Source organism: Abrus precatorius, unplaced genomic scaffold, assembly GCF_003935025.1.
Source record: "Abrus precatorius isolate BTA unplaced genomic scaffold, Abrus_2018 Scaffold4, whole genome shotgun sequence".
Classification (NCBI taxonomy): domain Eukaryota; kingdom Viridiplantae; phylum Streptophyta; class Magnoliopsida; order Fabales; family Fabaceae; genus Abrus; species Abrus precatorius.
In genome coordinates, this window is record NW_020874384.1 from 22,017,979 (window position 1) to 22,033,360 (window position 15,382).

Here is a 15,382-nt window from a genome sequence, read left to right on the forward strand (position 1 = left end):
CCTTCAAAAACAAGTAAATAGATCCGAAACATATAAAATGCAGTTAATCCTGCTGTGGAACAAGCTATTATTGCGAAAATTGGTGAATACAACCAACTATCATTAAGAATCTCATCTTTGGACCAAAAACAGGCAAAAGGTGGAATACCACAAAGAGAAAGTGTACCTATTAAAAAAGCAGTTTTTGTAATTGGCACATGTTTTGTTAAACCACCCATAAGAACCATATTTTGACTTTTAGCTGGAGAATATCCAACAATAGCTTCCATTGAATGAATAATGGATCCAGATCCTAAAAATAACAATGCTTTTGAATAAGCATGAGTAATCAAATGAAATAAAGCGGCTCGATAAGATCCCATACCTAGAGCTAATATCATATAACCCAATTGAGACATTGTGGAATAGGCCAAATCTTTCTTAATATCTTTTTGAGCAATAGCTAAAGTAGCTCCTAAGACTACTGTTATTATACCTATAAAAGCTATTCCATTCATTATGTAAGGTAGAACTATGAAAAGAGGAAGAAGTCGAGCTACAAGAAAAATTCCCGCCGCTACCATAGTAGCAGCATGTATAAGAGCGGAAATGGGAGTAGGTCCTTCCATAGCATCTGGTAACCATACATGAAGGGGAAATTGGGCAGATTTAGCAACTGAGCCACAAAATAACAAGAGGGCGGATAAAGTAAGAAAAAAAATATTAACTTCATTTTTATAAATCAAATTACTGACTATTTGAAACAAATCCCGAAATTCTAAACTACCCGTTATCCAATAAAAACCTAAAATTCCTAATAATAAACCAAAATCTCCTATACGATTCGTTACAAATGCTTTTTGACAAGCATTTGCTGCAATAGGACGTGTGAACCAAAAACCTATTAATAAATAAGAACACATTCCAACCAATTCCCAAAAAATATAAATTTGTATCAAATTCGAGCTAGTAACTAAACCCAACATTGAAATATTAAAAAAAGTAATATAAGCAAAAAATCTCAAATATCCTTGATCATGAGACATATAATTATCACTATAAATAAGAACCAGAATGCCAACAGTAGTAATTAAAATTGACATAATAGAAGTAAGTGAATCGATCAAGTATCCAAACTCTAAAGAAAGATCATTATTTATGGTCCAAGACCATACATATTGATAGATGGAACCCTTATTGATTTGATAAATAGACAGATCAATCGAAAAAATCATAACTATAGTTAATAAAAAAATACTAGGAAAAGCCCATATACGGCGAAGATTTTTTGTTGCCGTCGGAAAAAGTAGAAATCCCACTCCTATTAACATAGGAACTGGAAATGGAATGAAAGGTATGATCCATGAAGATTGATGTGTATATTCCATACAAAAACAAAACAAATGGATTGGATTCTTAATGAATTTTGTTTCTTATTCGTCAGTTTTGTTTCATCTCTTTTGTAAAGAAAAGGGTCGGTTAATAAAAGAAGTGAATCTAGAAATAGAATTACATTAATTGTTCTGAATCTTTGTTCCATTCGAATATTACTAAGTACAAACTGAAAATGGACCAATAACCAAATTCCTATTCCTAGTAAAAAAAAAAAAAGAGTTTCTTTTTTTTTTCTCATATTTATTACTATTACTATAATAAATAATGAATGTAATTTTAATAAAATAATAAAAAGGAAATATGTAAAAATAAAAATGTGAATTTCTATTTTTTTTTTTACAATTATACAAAAGTATAGAGTGAGGATAAATAATGAATTACACTAAAACTACGAAGATTCGTTTATTTTGATATTCATTAAAAAATTACAATTCCTACGACATTACTCAATAATTCTTTTTTTTTTAAGCATTAGTTCATTTTTGAACTAATTGAGTATTTTCCATTACAATAAAAAGATATTCATGTCTGGAAAAAGAGTTATAATATTCAATGTTTTACTTTAGAGATAGGAAGCAAAAAGGGAGCATTAAGATACATAAGATATATGGGTAATTAAAGAAGAATTCCTTTTCATTTACAGAAAAAAATGTCTTTCACATCGAACTATAACAATGAAAAACTATACTAACTCGATGGCAGTTCCAAAAAAGCGCACTTCTATATCAAAAAAAATCATTCGAAAAAATTTTTGGAAAAAGAGGGGATATTGGACAACATTAAAAGCTTTTTCATTAGCACAATCTATTTTTACGGGGAATTCAAAAAGTTTTTTTTGTAACAAATACAAACGTCAGAATAATCTGAATTAACTTTATTCAAATAACATTTTTGAATATTAAAATACTAATATAATTGGAATATCTAAATTCGTTTTTCATATCTAAATTAGTATTCTACAAATTTAGGATATGTATAACGATATTCTAAATAAAAAAATACTTTGAATGTAGTGTTCCATTTTTGATGAAAAATTTCACCATTTTTTTATTTATTCTATATTCTTAATTTTATTTTTCTATTCCTTTCTAAAATTTTCTAAAATGTAATATATTTAGAATAAGAAAAAATGTAATATATTTAGAATAAGAATATAGAATAATAATATATATATAGATATAGAATTTCGAAAATTCTAATAGATTCTCTAATAGACTTCTTTTAATTCGTTAATGTTTAGTAAACAAATATTACACTTTAATTGATTCTTTATTTGAATCTTGACAATTGACTAAAAATTGGTTATTATGATTTCGAGTAAGCCGCTATGGTGAAATTGGTAGACACGCTGCTCTTAGGAAGCAGTGCTAGAGCATCTCGGTTCAAGTCCGAGTAGCGGCATGATATCTTATCCTCCAAAAGAATAAGTCCTATAATGAACTCAATTCCTATTTCTATTCCTAGTATTCTGATTTTTATTTATTCTATATGATATTTTCAACTTTAGAGCATATATTAATTCATATATCGTTTTCGGTTGTATCAATTGTAATTTCAATTCATTTGATAACTTTATCGGTCAATGAAATCCTAGGATTATATGATTCGTCCAAAAAAGGCATGATAATAACTTTTTTCTGTATAACAGGATTGTTAGTTACTCGTTGGGTTTTTTCGGGCCATTTACCATTTAGTGATTTATATGAATCATTAATCTTTCTTTCATGGAATTTTTCCATTTTTTATATGGTTCCATGCTTCAAAAAGCATAAAAACAACTATTTAAATACAATAATCGCACCAAGTGTTATTTTTACCCAAGGCTTTGCTACTTCAGGTCTTTTAACCGAAATGCAAAAATCCGTACTATTAGTACCTGCTCTACAATCCCATTGGTTAATTATGCATGTAAGTATGATGATATTGGGTTATGCAACTCTTTTATGTGGATCATTATTATCAGTAGCTATTTTAGTCATTTCATTTCGAGAACTCATACAAATTATTGGTAAAAGCAATAATTTGTATTTTTTAAATGAATCATTTTCGTTTGCTGAAATCAAATACATGAATATGAATGAAAGAAATAATGTTTTACAAAAAACTTCTTTTTCTTCTTCTAGAAATTATTACAGGTCTCAATTTATTCAACAATTAGATCGTTGGGGTTACCGTATTATTAGTCTAGGTTTTATCCTTTTAACAATAGGTATTATTTCAGGAGCAGTATGGGCTAATGAGACATGGGGGTCATATTGGAATTGGGATCCAAAGGAAACTTGGGCTTTTATTACTTGGACTATATTCGCAATTTATTTACATACTAGAAAAAAGAAAAAAGTAGAAAATTTAAATTCTTCAATAGTGGCCTCTATGGGCTTTTTTATAATTTGGGTATGTTATTTAGGAATAAATCTATTAGGAATAGGACTACATAGTTATGGTTCATTTACATCTAATTGAATTAAAGTGAGTGAAAAAAAACTTCACAAATATAAATATGGAAACCATTCATTATATTATATATAAGAAAGAATATATATATATGAAGCAAACTTCCCATAAATCATCGAGAACCCTTTAAATCAAGTAATGTAGTAGTGATTCAAGGGGTTCTCACAAACAACAAGCATATTCAATTACAACTTAAATTCATTTTTTTGTAAGTTAATACAAGAAAAAAATATTTTGTTTATTGTACATAAGATTTTTTACTATTTTTTCTTTTTTTTTTTCATTTATTCATATTCACGAAAACTATCTATAAAAAATTGGATAGAATAGCTTCAACTTTGTTAGCCGAGAATGAGAAAATGAAATCCGGATAAATACCAATACATAGTACGGGTATAAGGATCGAAATTGAAATAAATAATTCTCGTGGCCCAGAATCAAAAAAATAAGAGTTTGGTGTATTAAAAAGCTTGTATCCATAGAACATCTGCCGTAAGATAGATAATAAATAAATGGGAGTTAATATCATTCCAATTGCTGTTACAAAAGTGATTAGTATTTTTGTAATTAAAAGATATTTTTGGCTGGTAATTATTCCAAAAAAAACTATCAATTCTGCAACAAAACCGCTCATGCCCGGCAATGCAAGAGAAGCCATCGATAAAATAGTGAAAATGGTGAATATTTTTGGCATTGGGATAGCCATTCCGCCCATTTCGTCGAGATAAAGAAGACGTAGTCTATCATAACTAGTTCCCGCCAAGAAAAAAAGCGCAGCGCCAATAAATCCATGAGAGATTATTTGTAAAATAGCGCCATTAAGTCCCGTATCGCTTATAGAACTAATTCCTATAATTAAGAAACCCATATGAGATACTGAGGAATAAGCTATTCTTTTTTTTAAATTACGTTGACCAAGAGATGTTGAAGCTGCATAGATTATTTGAATTGAACCTAATAGCATTAACCAGGGGCAAAATATAGAATGAGCGCGGGATAATAATTCCATATTAATTCGAACCAATCCATATGCTCCCATTTTTAATAAGATTCCGGCTAAAAGCATACAAGTGCTGTAATGTGCCTCCCCGTGGGTGTCTGGTAACCATGTATGGAAAGGTATAATTGGCGATTTGACAGTAAAAGCAATAAAAAATCCCATATAGAAAATTATTTCCAGCGCCATGGGATACGATTGATTAGTTAATGATTCAAAATTTAATGTTGGTTCATTAGAACCATATAAACCCATAGCCAGAATTCCCATTAATAAAAAAATGGAACTTCCTGCAGTGTACAAAATAAACTTTGTAGCTGAATACAAACGTTTCTTACCCCCCCACATAGATAAAAGTAGATAAACGGGAATTAATTCTAATTCCCACATGATGAAAAAAAGTAAAATGTCTCGAGAAGAAAATGATCCTATTTGACCACTATACATTGCTAACATCAGGAAATAAAAAAATGGTGATTCTCGAGTAACCGGCTGAGCTGCTAACGTAGCTAAAGTGGTGATAAATCCTGTCAATAAAATGGGTCCTAAAGAGAGTCCATCTATTCCGAATCTCCAGTAAAAGTCAAAAAAATGGATCCATTTATAATTCTCTGTCAATTGAATTAGTGGATCATCCAATTCTAAATGATAACAAAATGCATAGGTTGTTAGAAGGAGATCCATTAAGCATATACAAATAGTATACCACCTAATCACCTTATTTCCTTTATGAGGAAATAAGAAAATTAAGGAACCTCCAGCTATTGGCAAAACTACAATTATTGTTAACCAAGGAAAATAATTCGTGATAAAAATAAGATATACTTAGACCAGAAAAACCCGCGCTCAAAATAGAAAAGCAATTTTTTTTCTATTTTGAGCGCGGGTTTTTGTCAGTAAAAAAAAACGTATTTGTGTGGTGTTTTTTGAAACGTATCAATAAGCTAGACCCATGCTTCGAGTTGTCTCATGCCATAAATAAACTCGAACACTTAAGAAATCCGTCGGACAGGCGGATTCACACCTCTTACAACCAACACAGTCCTCTGTTCTTGGGGCAGAAGCAATTTGCTTAGCTTTACATCCGTCCCAAGGTATCATTTCTAATACATCTGTGGGGCAGGCTCGAACACATTGAGTACATCCTATACATGTATCATAAATCTTTACTGAATGTGACATTGAATCTATAGAAATCTTTGAACATCAAAAATTGAAAATTTTCGATCTAGTAAACTCGTAAATGAATTCTATATTTAGACACCAGATGAATCAATGATTTATCAGAATTTTGCTAATAAAAATAGACTTATAGATCAATTCATAAGAAGAGAATAGGACCAAAATACTTTGATTTCTTTTATTTATTTTCACAAACATGATTCTAAGTTGCGTATCATACATGCTAATTTGAATTGATAAATATTACACTATTCATTCTAAATTCTACTTTTTATGATTTATTATAATCAATACTATTTATTCAACAAATTCAATTGATTCATACGGGTTGATTTTTTGTTACGATAAATTGAGGAAACAATAGCAGGTCCGATAGCTGCTTCAGCGGCTGCAACAGCTATAACAAAAATTGAAAAAATATTTCCTTTTAATTGGCGACTATCAAAAAAATCAGAAAAGGTTACGAAATTTATATTAACTGCATTCAGTATAAGTTCAAGACACATAAGGGCTCTAACCATATTTCGACTCGTGATTAATCCATAGATACCCATAGAAAATAAATAGGCACTCAAAATAAGTACATGCTCGAACATCATTGACCAACTCCTTACCAATTTTGATTCATTTCATCAATATGAACAAGAATTCAACGGAAATAACTGGGAGAAAATTAAACAAAATAGAATTCAGATTTAGATTATTAGTTAGAATAAGTTCTTATTGGCGAGCCACAACAATTGCACCTATCAAAGCAGCTAAAAGAATTATGGAAATGAGTTCAAATGGAAGAAAAAAATCTGTTGATAAATGAATTCCAATTTGTTGACTAGTACTTATAAAATCTTGTTCTATAATCTGATTTGGTCTCACAGTCCAAATAATCCCGTACCATGATGTATCTGGAATAGTAGTTATTAGTGAAACAAAAATACTTGTACAAACCATCAAAGTAATTCCATCCCCAATGGTCCAAAGACGAAAATCTTGGTAATATTCTGACCTATTCATGAACATTACAGCAAATATGATTAAAACATTTATAGCGCCCACGTAAATAAGTAGCTGCGATGCAGCTACAAAATGGGAGTTTGATAAAATATAGACTAAAGATATACAAACAAGAACCAGTCCCAACGAAAAAGCAGAAAAAATTGGGTTGGTAAGTAATATTACTCCTAGACTTCCTAATATAAGACCCGATCCCAGAAAGACTAAAAGAAAATCATGTATCGGTTCAGGCAAATCCATTATATGTAAAATAAGAGATAAATAAATCGAAATTTCATGACTTTATTGATATGACCAGGAAAAAAATTATATACTAAATACTAAATTTCTCTCCGCATTGAATTCAATCAAATCCTAAGATAATAAGTGTGAATTGCTATAGGTACAGTTATAGGATCAATGTCATTCCATTCTTTCTATGAAAGAGTAGTTTGAAACTATACGAAAACTAAAGTATATATATAATATATGTATCGAATATTTCTACTAATAGAATATCTAATATAAAAATATCTACCTCTAAGATTTATTCTTTTTTTTTAATAACATTTTTCTTATTATCCAAATTTATATTATTCATATATATTATTCAAATACATATATTTATATATAGAAATATATCGAATATGATTTGATTTATATAATCTTTATTTTTAGAAAAAGATTTTATAATTATATTATAATTAACTTAATTTTATTTGAATTGTTCGAATTGTATAATCATCAATTACTGACACTGGTAAACGGCCCAAAGCAATTTGATTATAATTCAATTCGTGACGATCATAAGTCGAAAGTTCATATTCTTCAGTCATTGATAAACAATTTGTTGGACAATACTCAATACAGTTACCACAAAATATACAGATTCCGAAATCAATACTGTAATTAAGCAATCGTTTCTTTCGAATATCAGTTTCCAGTTTCCAATCAACAACGGGTAGATCTATGGGACATACACGAACACATACTTCACAAGCAATGCATTTATCAAATTCGAAATGTATTCGACCACGGAAACGTTCCGATGTGATTATTTTTTCATAAGGATATTGAATAGTTACAGGTAAACGATTTGCGTGAGATAAGGTAATCGTGAAACTTTGACCAATGTACCTTGCAGCTCGGACTGTTTGTTGACCATAATTCATAAATCCAGTTATCATAAGGAACATATCGTGAATATCTCTGATTATTTTTGTTTTTTTTCTTTCTCTTGTTTGAGACAAGTTATGAATATAGAAGGTCCGTTTTTTATAGTGAAAACAATTGAGACGAAGTTGTTAATAATAGATTACCGAGAGAAATGGGTAAAAGAAACTTCCATCCAAAATTTAATAATTGATCTATTCTTAGCCTAGGTAAAGTCCATCTTGTTGTGATAGAAACGAATAAGAACAAATAAGTTTTAGCTAGTGTAATAAAGATACCAATTGTTGTTACAAAAACTCCATATGCTTTATTTATTTCAAAAAATTCAGAAACAAATATGTACGGAATAGAGATATTCGGACCACCAAAGTAAAGAACTGTTACAAACAAGGAAGAAATTAATAGGTTTAAATAGGAAGCAATGTAAAATAAGCCAAATTTGATACCCGAATATTCGGTTTGATAACCCGCTATTAATTCTTCTTCCGCTTCTGGTAAATCAAAAGGTAATCTTTCACATTCTGCTAAAGAAGAAATTAGAAAAACGATGAAACCCATAGGTTGACGCCACAAATTCCATCCCCAAAAACCATATTTGGATTGCGCTTCAACTATATCAACTGTACTTAAGCTGTTAGATAATCCTAGTCGGTGATAACATTACTGTTCCCATCTCTATTACAGAACCGTACATGAGATTTTTCACCTCATACGGCTCCTTTTAAGCCTTCAATAAATCTAAGGACCAGACCGATTATTTATCTCTTGATATATTTATAAAATGGATAAGATTCGATTTTATCGGACGGTTCTGAATTAGACCAATTGAATTCTGTCTGTTTTGTTTTATTTAATGAAAAAATTAATAATAAAGAAAAATACATTTCAAATTTTATTTGAATAAATAAAAGATACAAAAAGTACTTCTGAATTGATCTTATCCCTTTAAAAAAAAATTGGAATTTGTTGAGTAATAACTGAATTCTTCAATAAAATACTCTTTATAGAATTCTCAATAACTTCTCCATCATTTTCGATTACAAAAAAGAATTATACATTCGTTTTCTGAATTATGACATGAATTCCATCTTCCTAGAATATAGATGTAAGAAAAAAAAAGAAAAAGGGTATCACTTTTTCTTTCGCTCCTAGCCTTTTTTTGTGCAACTAAAAAGGGACTCAAAAAAAAAAGTGAATTAATGAAAACAAAAGTAAAGGATTATTTCGTTCCTGATAGTCATTTATTTAATCAGTGGATGGGAGCATACTCTGGATCGGAATTGTAGGGAGTACTGCCTGATTTTTTCTACCAACTTAAAGCCCCAATTAGTATTCTTTTTCTATTATGTATAAATGCTCTTTTGGATATTTAAAAAAATTTGCGTTACTAATCCTTTGTGTATTTTGGTGTTTCTACCCATCCATTCATTTTTTTATTAAACCCCTTTAGTTATGTTAATACATGTATGATAATTCATACAAATGATAGTGAAAACTCAAAAAAAAGGTTGGTTTTTCTTTTGTGCCCGCTTCAAGACAGGATGACTAATCAACCAACCTTGGGGGTAAATGACCTCTTCTACTGAAGAAATAGAATAGAATTTTTTTTTTCACTTAATTCTTATACATGGAAAATGAGACTCAATATTTTGACTGCAATTTTAACTCCTCATACTATCTATTAACTATAAGTAATATATAACTATAAGTAATATAGTATATATATAGAATTAATAAATTCTATTCAATAGAAGCTGTTTTATTTCACTCATATAACTATCTGATTAAATTCTTCAATCCGAATTTCGAAAAAGAATAATGATAAGGATATATATTCAATTTATTATCCTTCTTTACTAGAAAGCACTATAAAGAAAGGGGGGAGTATAGCAATAGTATCGAAAAGCTTCTGTCTCAACGAATCGCACGTAGAGATATTGATAACACACATAGAGTTAATGGTATTTCATAACTAATCGATTGAGCAGCAGCTCGTAGACCACCCAAAAAGGAATATTTATTATTTGACCCATATCCTGACATAAGAAGTCCAATGGGAGCAATACTTGAAATAGCAATCCATAAAAAAACACCGATATTGAGGTCAGATAAAACAAAGTTATAATTAAAAGGAATTACTGAATAGCTTATTATAATTGATATGACTGATATGAATGGTCCGATACTGAATAAATTAATATCTCCTCTAGATGGAATAAGATTCTCCTTGAAAAGTAGTTTTGTTCCGTCTGCTAGAGCTTGAAGAACTCCAAAAGGACCAGCATATTCAGGTCCAATACGCTGTTGTATCCCTGCGGATATTTCTCTTTCTAACCATACAATTGCTAGTACACTTATTGTGATTCCTAATACAAGAATAAAAATAGGGGCAAATACCCATAGAATTCCATATACCTCTTTAAAAGATTCCAATCTGAAAAAAAAATGGATATCTTGTATTTCTGTTGTATCAATTATCATTTCAACGATCAACCTCTCCCATAATGATATCTATGCTACCTAGTATTGTCATAATATCGGCCAATTTCATTGTTTTAACTAATTGAGGAAGAATTTGCAAATTGATAAAACCCGGTGGACGAATTTTCCATCTCCAAGGAAAACCATTTTGATCACCTATTAGAAAAATTCCTAATTCTCCCTTAGGAGCCTCAACTCTTACATAAAGTTCTTGTTTCGGCAATTCAAAAGTCGGAGACGCTTTTTTACTAATAAATCGATATTCAAAATCATTCCATTCTGGCTCTGTTTCTTTATCTAAGCAGCGAATTTCTAAATTTTCATATGGTCCGCCGGGAATTCCTTCCAAAGCCTGTTGAATAATTTTTATAGATTCCGTCATTTCACCAATTCGAACTAAATAACGAGCTAACGAATCTCCTTCTTTTTGCCATTGAACTTCCCAATCAAATTCCTCATAACACTCATAATTATCAACTTTACGTAGATCCCATTGTATTCCGGAAGCCCGAAGCATTGGTCCTGATAAACCCCAATTTATTACTTCCTCTCCATCAACAACGCCTACTCCCTCAACCCGTTCTAAAAAAATAGGATTTCGCATAATAAGTCTTTGATATTCAACAACCTTTGTTAAAAAATAATCGCAGAATTCAAAACATTTATCTATCCAACCATGAGGTAAATCAGCCGCTACCCCTCCGATACGAAAAAAATTATGCATCATTCTCATACCTGTCGCAGCTTCGAATAGATCATATATTAATTCTCTTTCTCGGAAAATATAGAAGAAAGGGGTTTGTGCACCAATATCTGCCATAAAAGGTCCCAGCCACAGTAGATGAGAAGCTATACGACTCAACTCTAACATAATTACTCGGATATAGCTAGCTCTTTTAGGTACTTGAATATTTCCCAACTGTTCTGGTCCGTTTACAGTTATTGCTTCTGTGAACATAGTAGCTAAATAATCCCAACGTGTTACATAAGGGAGATATTGTATAATTGTTCGGTTTTCTGCAATTTTTTCCATCCCTCTGTGTAAATAACCCAATATTGGTTCACAATCAATAACATCCTCACCATCCAGAGTAACAATAAGTCGAAGAACACCATGCATTGATGGGTGGTGAGGTCCCATATTTACTATCATGAGGTCCTTTCTTGTAGCTGGGATATTCATAGATTTTTTTCCTCGATTCATAGAAGAATGAATCGCTTTAAAAAAAAAAAAAAATTCATCAAAATTCAAGATCTAATAAATCGAATAATTGAAAATGACTCTTCAAATTAACGAATTTGTGACTCCCGAATATCAAACTGATTTATTAATTTTTTATAACGTATTCTACTTTTTTTTGACAAATAAGACAGTAATCGTTGCCGTTTTCCCAGAATTTTACGTAAACCCCTTTGAGATAAATAGTCTTTTCGGTGCAATTCAAAATGCGAAGTAAGTCTTCGTATCTTATTGGTAAAATGGAATATTTGAAATTCAACTGATCCCGGGTTTTCTTCTTTTTTTTCTTCTGAAATAACAGGTATAAATGAATTTTTTACCATAAAAAAATGAAATGAAAGCTTTCCTCTTCCCCTCGCTTTTGATAAATATTTTTATTGATCAGTAATAGTAATGATACTCATTTTTGTATATAAATCTGAATTTCCTTAGGAATTCCTGATTGAATTCATTCTTTCTTATTAATCAATCCAATCTAAATAGATAGAAAAGATACCATATTTATGGATTCACCAAATAACAAATTGTATGCTTGAAAAATAAAAGACAATTTTGTTGATTCTTTTTTCGATCTAATGGATACATCATTAGATTAGTATCAATGCCACAATGTGTGTTCCCATTTATGTTATGTATATAACAATTTGTCTTCATATACCAGATATATATTATGGTAAATAGAAGACAAATTTCGATTAACGAATTTTCAATCGCGGATACATATGTAGCCTTACTATATTGAAACGACTTCCATTATGGGTATTAAACCAATAGCGATTTATACAAGCTAATTCTTCTAATCTATAATTTGGCCAAAGAAAAATTTGGAAATTCATTAGTTTTTTTTTATCTCTGTCAAGATCTTTTCGTTTTTGAGTCAAAAAATTATTACCTTTATTTTCATTGTAAAATATTGTGTTTCTATGCATACTATTTATATTCTTAGGATTTAAACAAATTACAATTCTCAACTCTCTACGACGTCTAGCGGATAAAATATTTTCAGGAACAAGCAAATTATAATTTTTTTTTTTTTTTTTTCTGTTATTTTTGGATCTCTTGTCCGTGTAATGTATTTTTCAAAATTTTTCTTATCAACATTACTTTTTTCGGAGTATTTTTGATTCATTTTGTACTTACTCTTACGAATTAATGAGATACCCATGGTTTGATACATAAAAAATTGTTTATTGTTTTTTCTAGACAGGCGAACTGGTTTGATAATAAAAAATTCGTTTTTCATAAATTTTGTATTTTCATTTTTCTTCAAGCCTGGAAAAGTGAAATCCTTATGATTTTGAATCAGCATAATTTTTAGATCTAGTTCTTCCCTTTGAATAGAGGTTATAGCAATTTCTCTTAAATTTTTCAATCTAATCAGGAGACAGTATACTTTGACATTATTTAATATTCTTTTACCTAAGAAATTCTTCCAGTCCAAATGAAAAGTAAAAAAAATTCTTGTTAAGAAATTTAGTTTAGCCTTCATCTTGTTCTTGTCTTTCTTTTTCTTTATACCCTTACCATCCTTTTTACTGTCCAATTCCGCAAATTTTTTTTCAATATCTTTTTTTTGGTTTGAGGGAGATGATTCAAGATTTACTCGACCCGCGCATTCTGTTTTTGCTCGATTTTGAGTCTCTAACTCGAATTCCGGAGATTTCTTTTTTTTCGATGGTCTAAAAATATCTATTATTCTTTTCTTTTCAGTAATGTTATTTTGATTTTCACTAACATTTTGATTTATATTTATATTAAAATGGAAAAAAAGTGATTTGATTGGTATGATCCGCGGGTTATTTTGATATTTATATGCATTAGAAAATATCAAAAATTCTGAAACGAAAAAAAATTTCGTACTCGATATGGAACGATTTAGTATTTCTACATTTATTCCCATCCAATCAAAATACTTTCTATCCAGATTTTTTTCCATATCTATAATAGCATCTTCCGCTGTATAATTCTTCATAGAGATATTACTCATTATATCAAATAATTTTTTTTTATGCGTGTTGTAATTAGAAGAAATCGCTTGCTTTTTATTTGCGTGGAATGATGATCTATATCCATAAATATATGAGTCTTTATTTTCCGTATAATTAATAGAGTTATAGGATAAAAGATCATATCTATATTGTTTTTTCATTTTTTTTTTTTTAATGCGTCTATTTGTTCTTCTTTGTAAAGAATTAATCGGGTTTTTTCATAAGAATCACAGTTGGTTAAATCTTTATTTTGAGCCACACGATGTTCATTGATTCTATTTCTCCATTTTTGTGGTACTAATCTAGACCATATGCTTTTAGATAAGTCATATTGATAATGACCCTTTAACCAATTTGTCCATTGATTCATTACAGAATTGGGAGGGTTCTTATGTTTTAATTTGGAATGAAATATTCCTTGTACTCCAAAAAAAGAATCCTTTATTTCATTCTTAAGAAAAAAAAATCTTCCATGATATTGAAAAACATATCTTAACTTATACTTATCTATGTTAATGTTGATTACTTGGTTTTGTGATAATTTAAAAAATACATATGCTTGTGACAAAAAGGAGACGTTACAAGAATTCTGTGAATTCGTATTACTAGTATTGTGTATAATCGAAATAAAGTGAATTATACTTTGATTTGTTTTATCAGTTATTTCTGTATTTACTTCATTATTGTAAATGGATCTATTTATCATTTTTTTTTTTGATTCCAGAAAAAGTTGTATATTGATCCTAGGAATACTAATGATATATAGAAGGATATCTATGTATATCCTTTTCAGGAAAAATTTAAAAAAAAAATGTGATTTACGAGTTAATCGAACATTTCTTATTTGTAATATCTGCAAAATATTTTTTTCTAATTCTAATCTTTTAGTATCATAAGTTGTTTTGTTCGAATGAATATTTATCTCTGAAATTAGAAGTCCCCCTTTCCTTTTTTCTTTTGTCATTTTTTCTATTTGTTTTAGAATAGTTTTTGTTTTAGCATTCAGGTCTTTTATTTTTTTTTTTATCAATGAACAATTTCCCCAATTTATAGATTGAATTGGAATGGTTGATTCGAAAATAATTGGATTATTCTTACAAATTGTTGAATCTTTTTTGTTTTCATTCAATTCATTTATTTTTTTGAGTCTAACAAATAATAAAAATAAAGAATGAAAATTTGTAAAATTAAAAATGAAGAGTTGTTTTATTTTTTTTTTAGAAATAGAATACTTTTGCTGATCCATTTTGCAATATCTTTTGAGATATTTAGAAACCATTTTGTTCTTTCATTTAAAACTTTTAGAACTCGAAAAAAATAATTTTTCAATTTTTTCTTTTTTTTTTGAGTTCTTTAAAAATAGGATCACAAAAAGAAAATCGATTTTTTTGAGAATCAGAAAAGGGCAATTCAACTTCCCTTCCCCAAATTGTTAAAAAACAGAAGTTCTTTTTTTTCACTTTTTTTTTCATTCTATCTTTTTCCTTTTCATTGGATCGTAAC

At 29.3% G+C, this 15,382-nt stretch overlaps 2 protein-coding genes across 2 annotated transcripts; both read right to left on the reverse strand.

The window, feature by feature from the left end:
* Positions 1-7,568: 7,568 nt before the first annotated feature.
* LOC113864375 lies at positions 7,569-11,970 on the reverse strand. The gene is made up of 4 exons (XM_027498004.1): positions 10,691-11,970; positions 10,099-10,632; positions 8,317-8,814; positions 7,569-8,231 (listed from the first exon to the last, which is right to left on the reverse strand). The coding sequence occupies exons 1-4, from the start codon at positions 11,853-11,855 to the stop codon at positions 7,702-7,704; spliced, it is 2,727 nt and encodes a 908-aa protein (XP_027353805.1). The 5' UTR covers positions 11,856-11,970; the 3' UTR covers positions 7,569-7,701.
* A 606-nt stretch (positions 11,971-12,576) lies between these two features.
* Positions 12,577-14,065, reverse strand: LOC113864377 (protein TIC 214-like). The gene has a single exon (XM_027498006.1). It carries the CDS (start codon positions 14,038-14,040, stop codon positions 12,859-12,861), a length of 1,182 nt encoding a protein of 393 aa, XP_027353807.1. The 5' UTR covers positions 14,041-14,065; the 3' UTR covers positions 12,577-12,858.
* Positions 14,066-15,382: the final 1,317 nt, after the last annotated feature.

What these genes read in the sequence shown, in the direction of transcription:
- LOC113864375 (XM_027498004.1), bottom strand. Translation starts at nt 11,855, where the DNA reads ATGAATCGAGGAAAAAAATCTATGAATATCCCAGCTACAAGAAAGGAC. An exon ending in CGATATTATGACAATACTAG is followed by an intron (nt 10,633 to 10,690) that starts GTAGCATAGATA and finishes TTGATACAACAG; the next exon opens with AAATACAAGATATCCATTTT. An exon ending in TCTTTTACCCATTTCTCTCG is followed by an intron (nt 8,232 to 8,316) that starts GTAATCTATTAT and finishes CTCAAACAAGAG; the next exon opens with AAAGAAAAAAAACAAAAATA.
- LOC113864377 (XM_027498006.1), bottom strand. Translation starts at nt 14,040, where the DNA reads ATGAAAAAACAATATAGATATGATCTTTTATCCTATAACTCTATTAAT.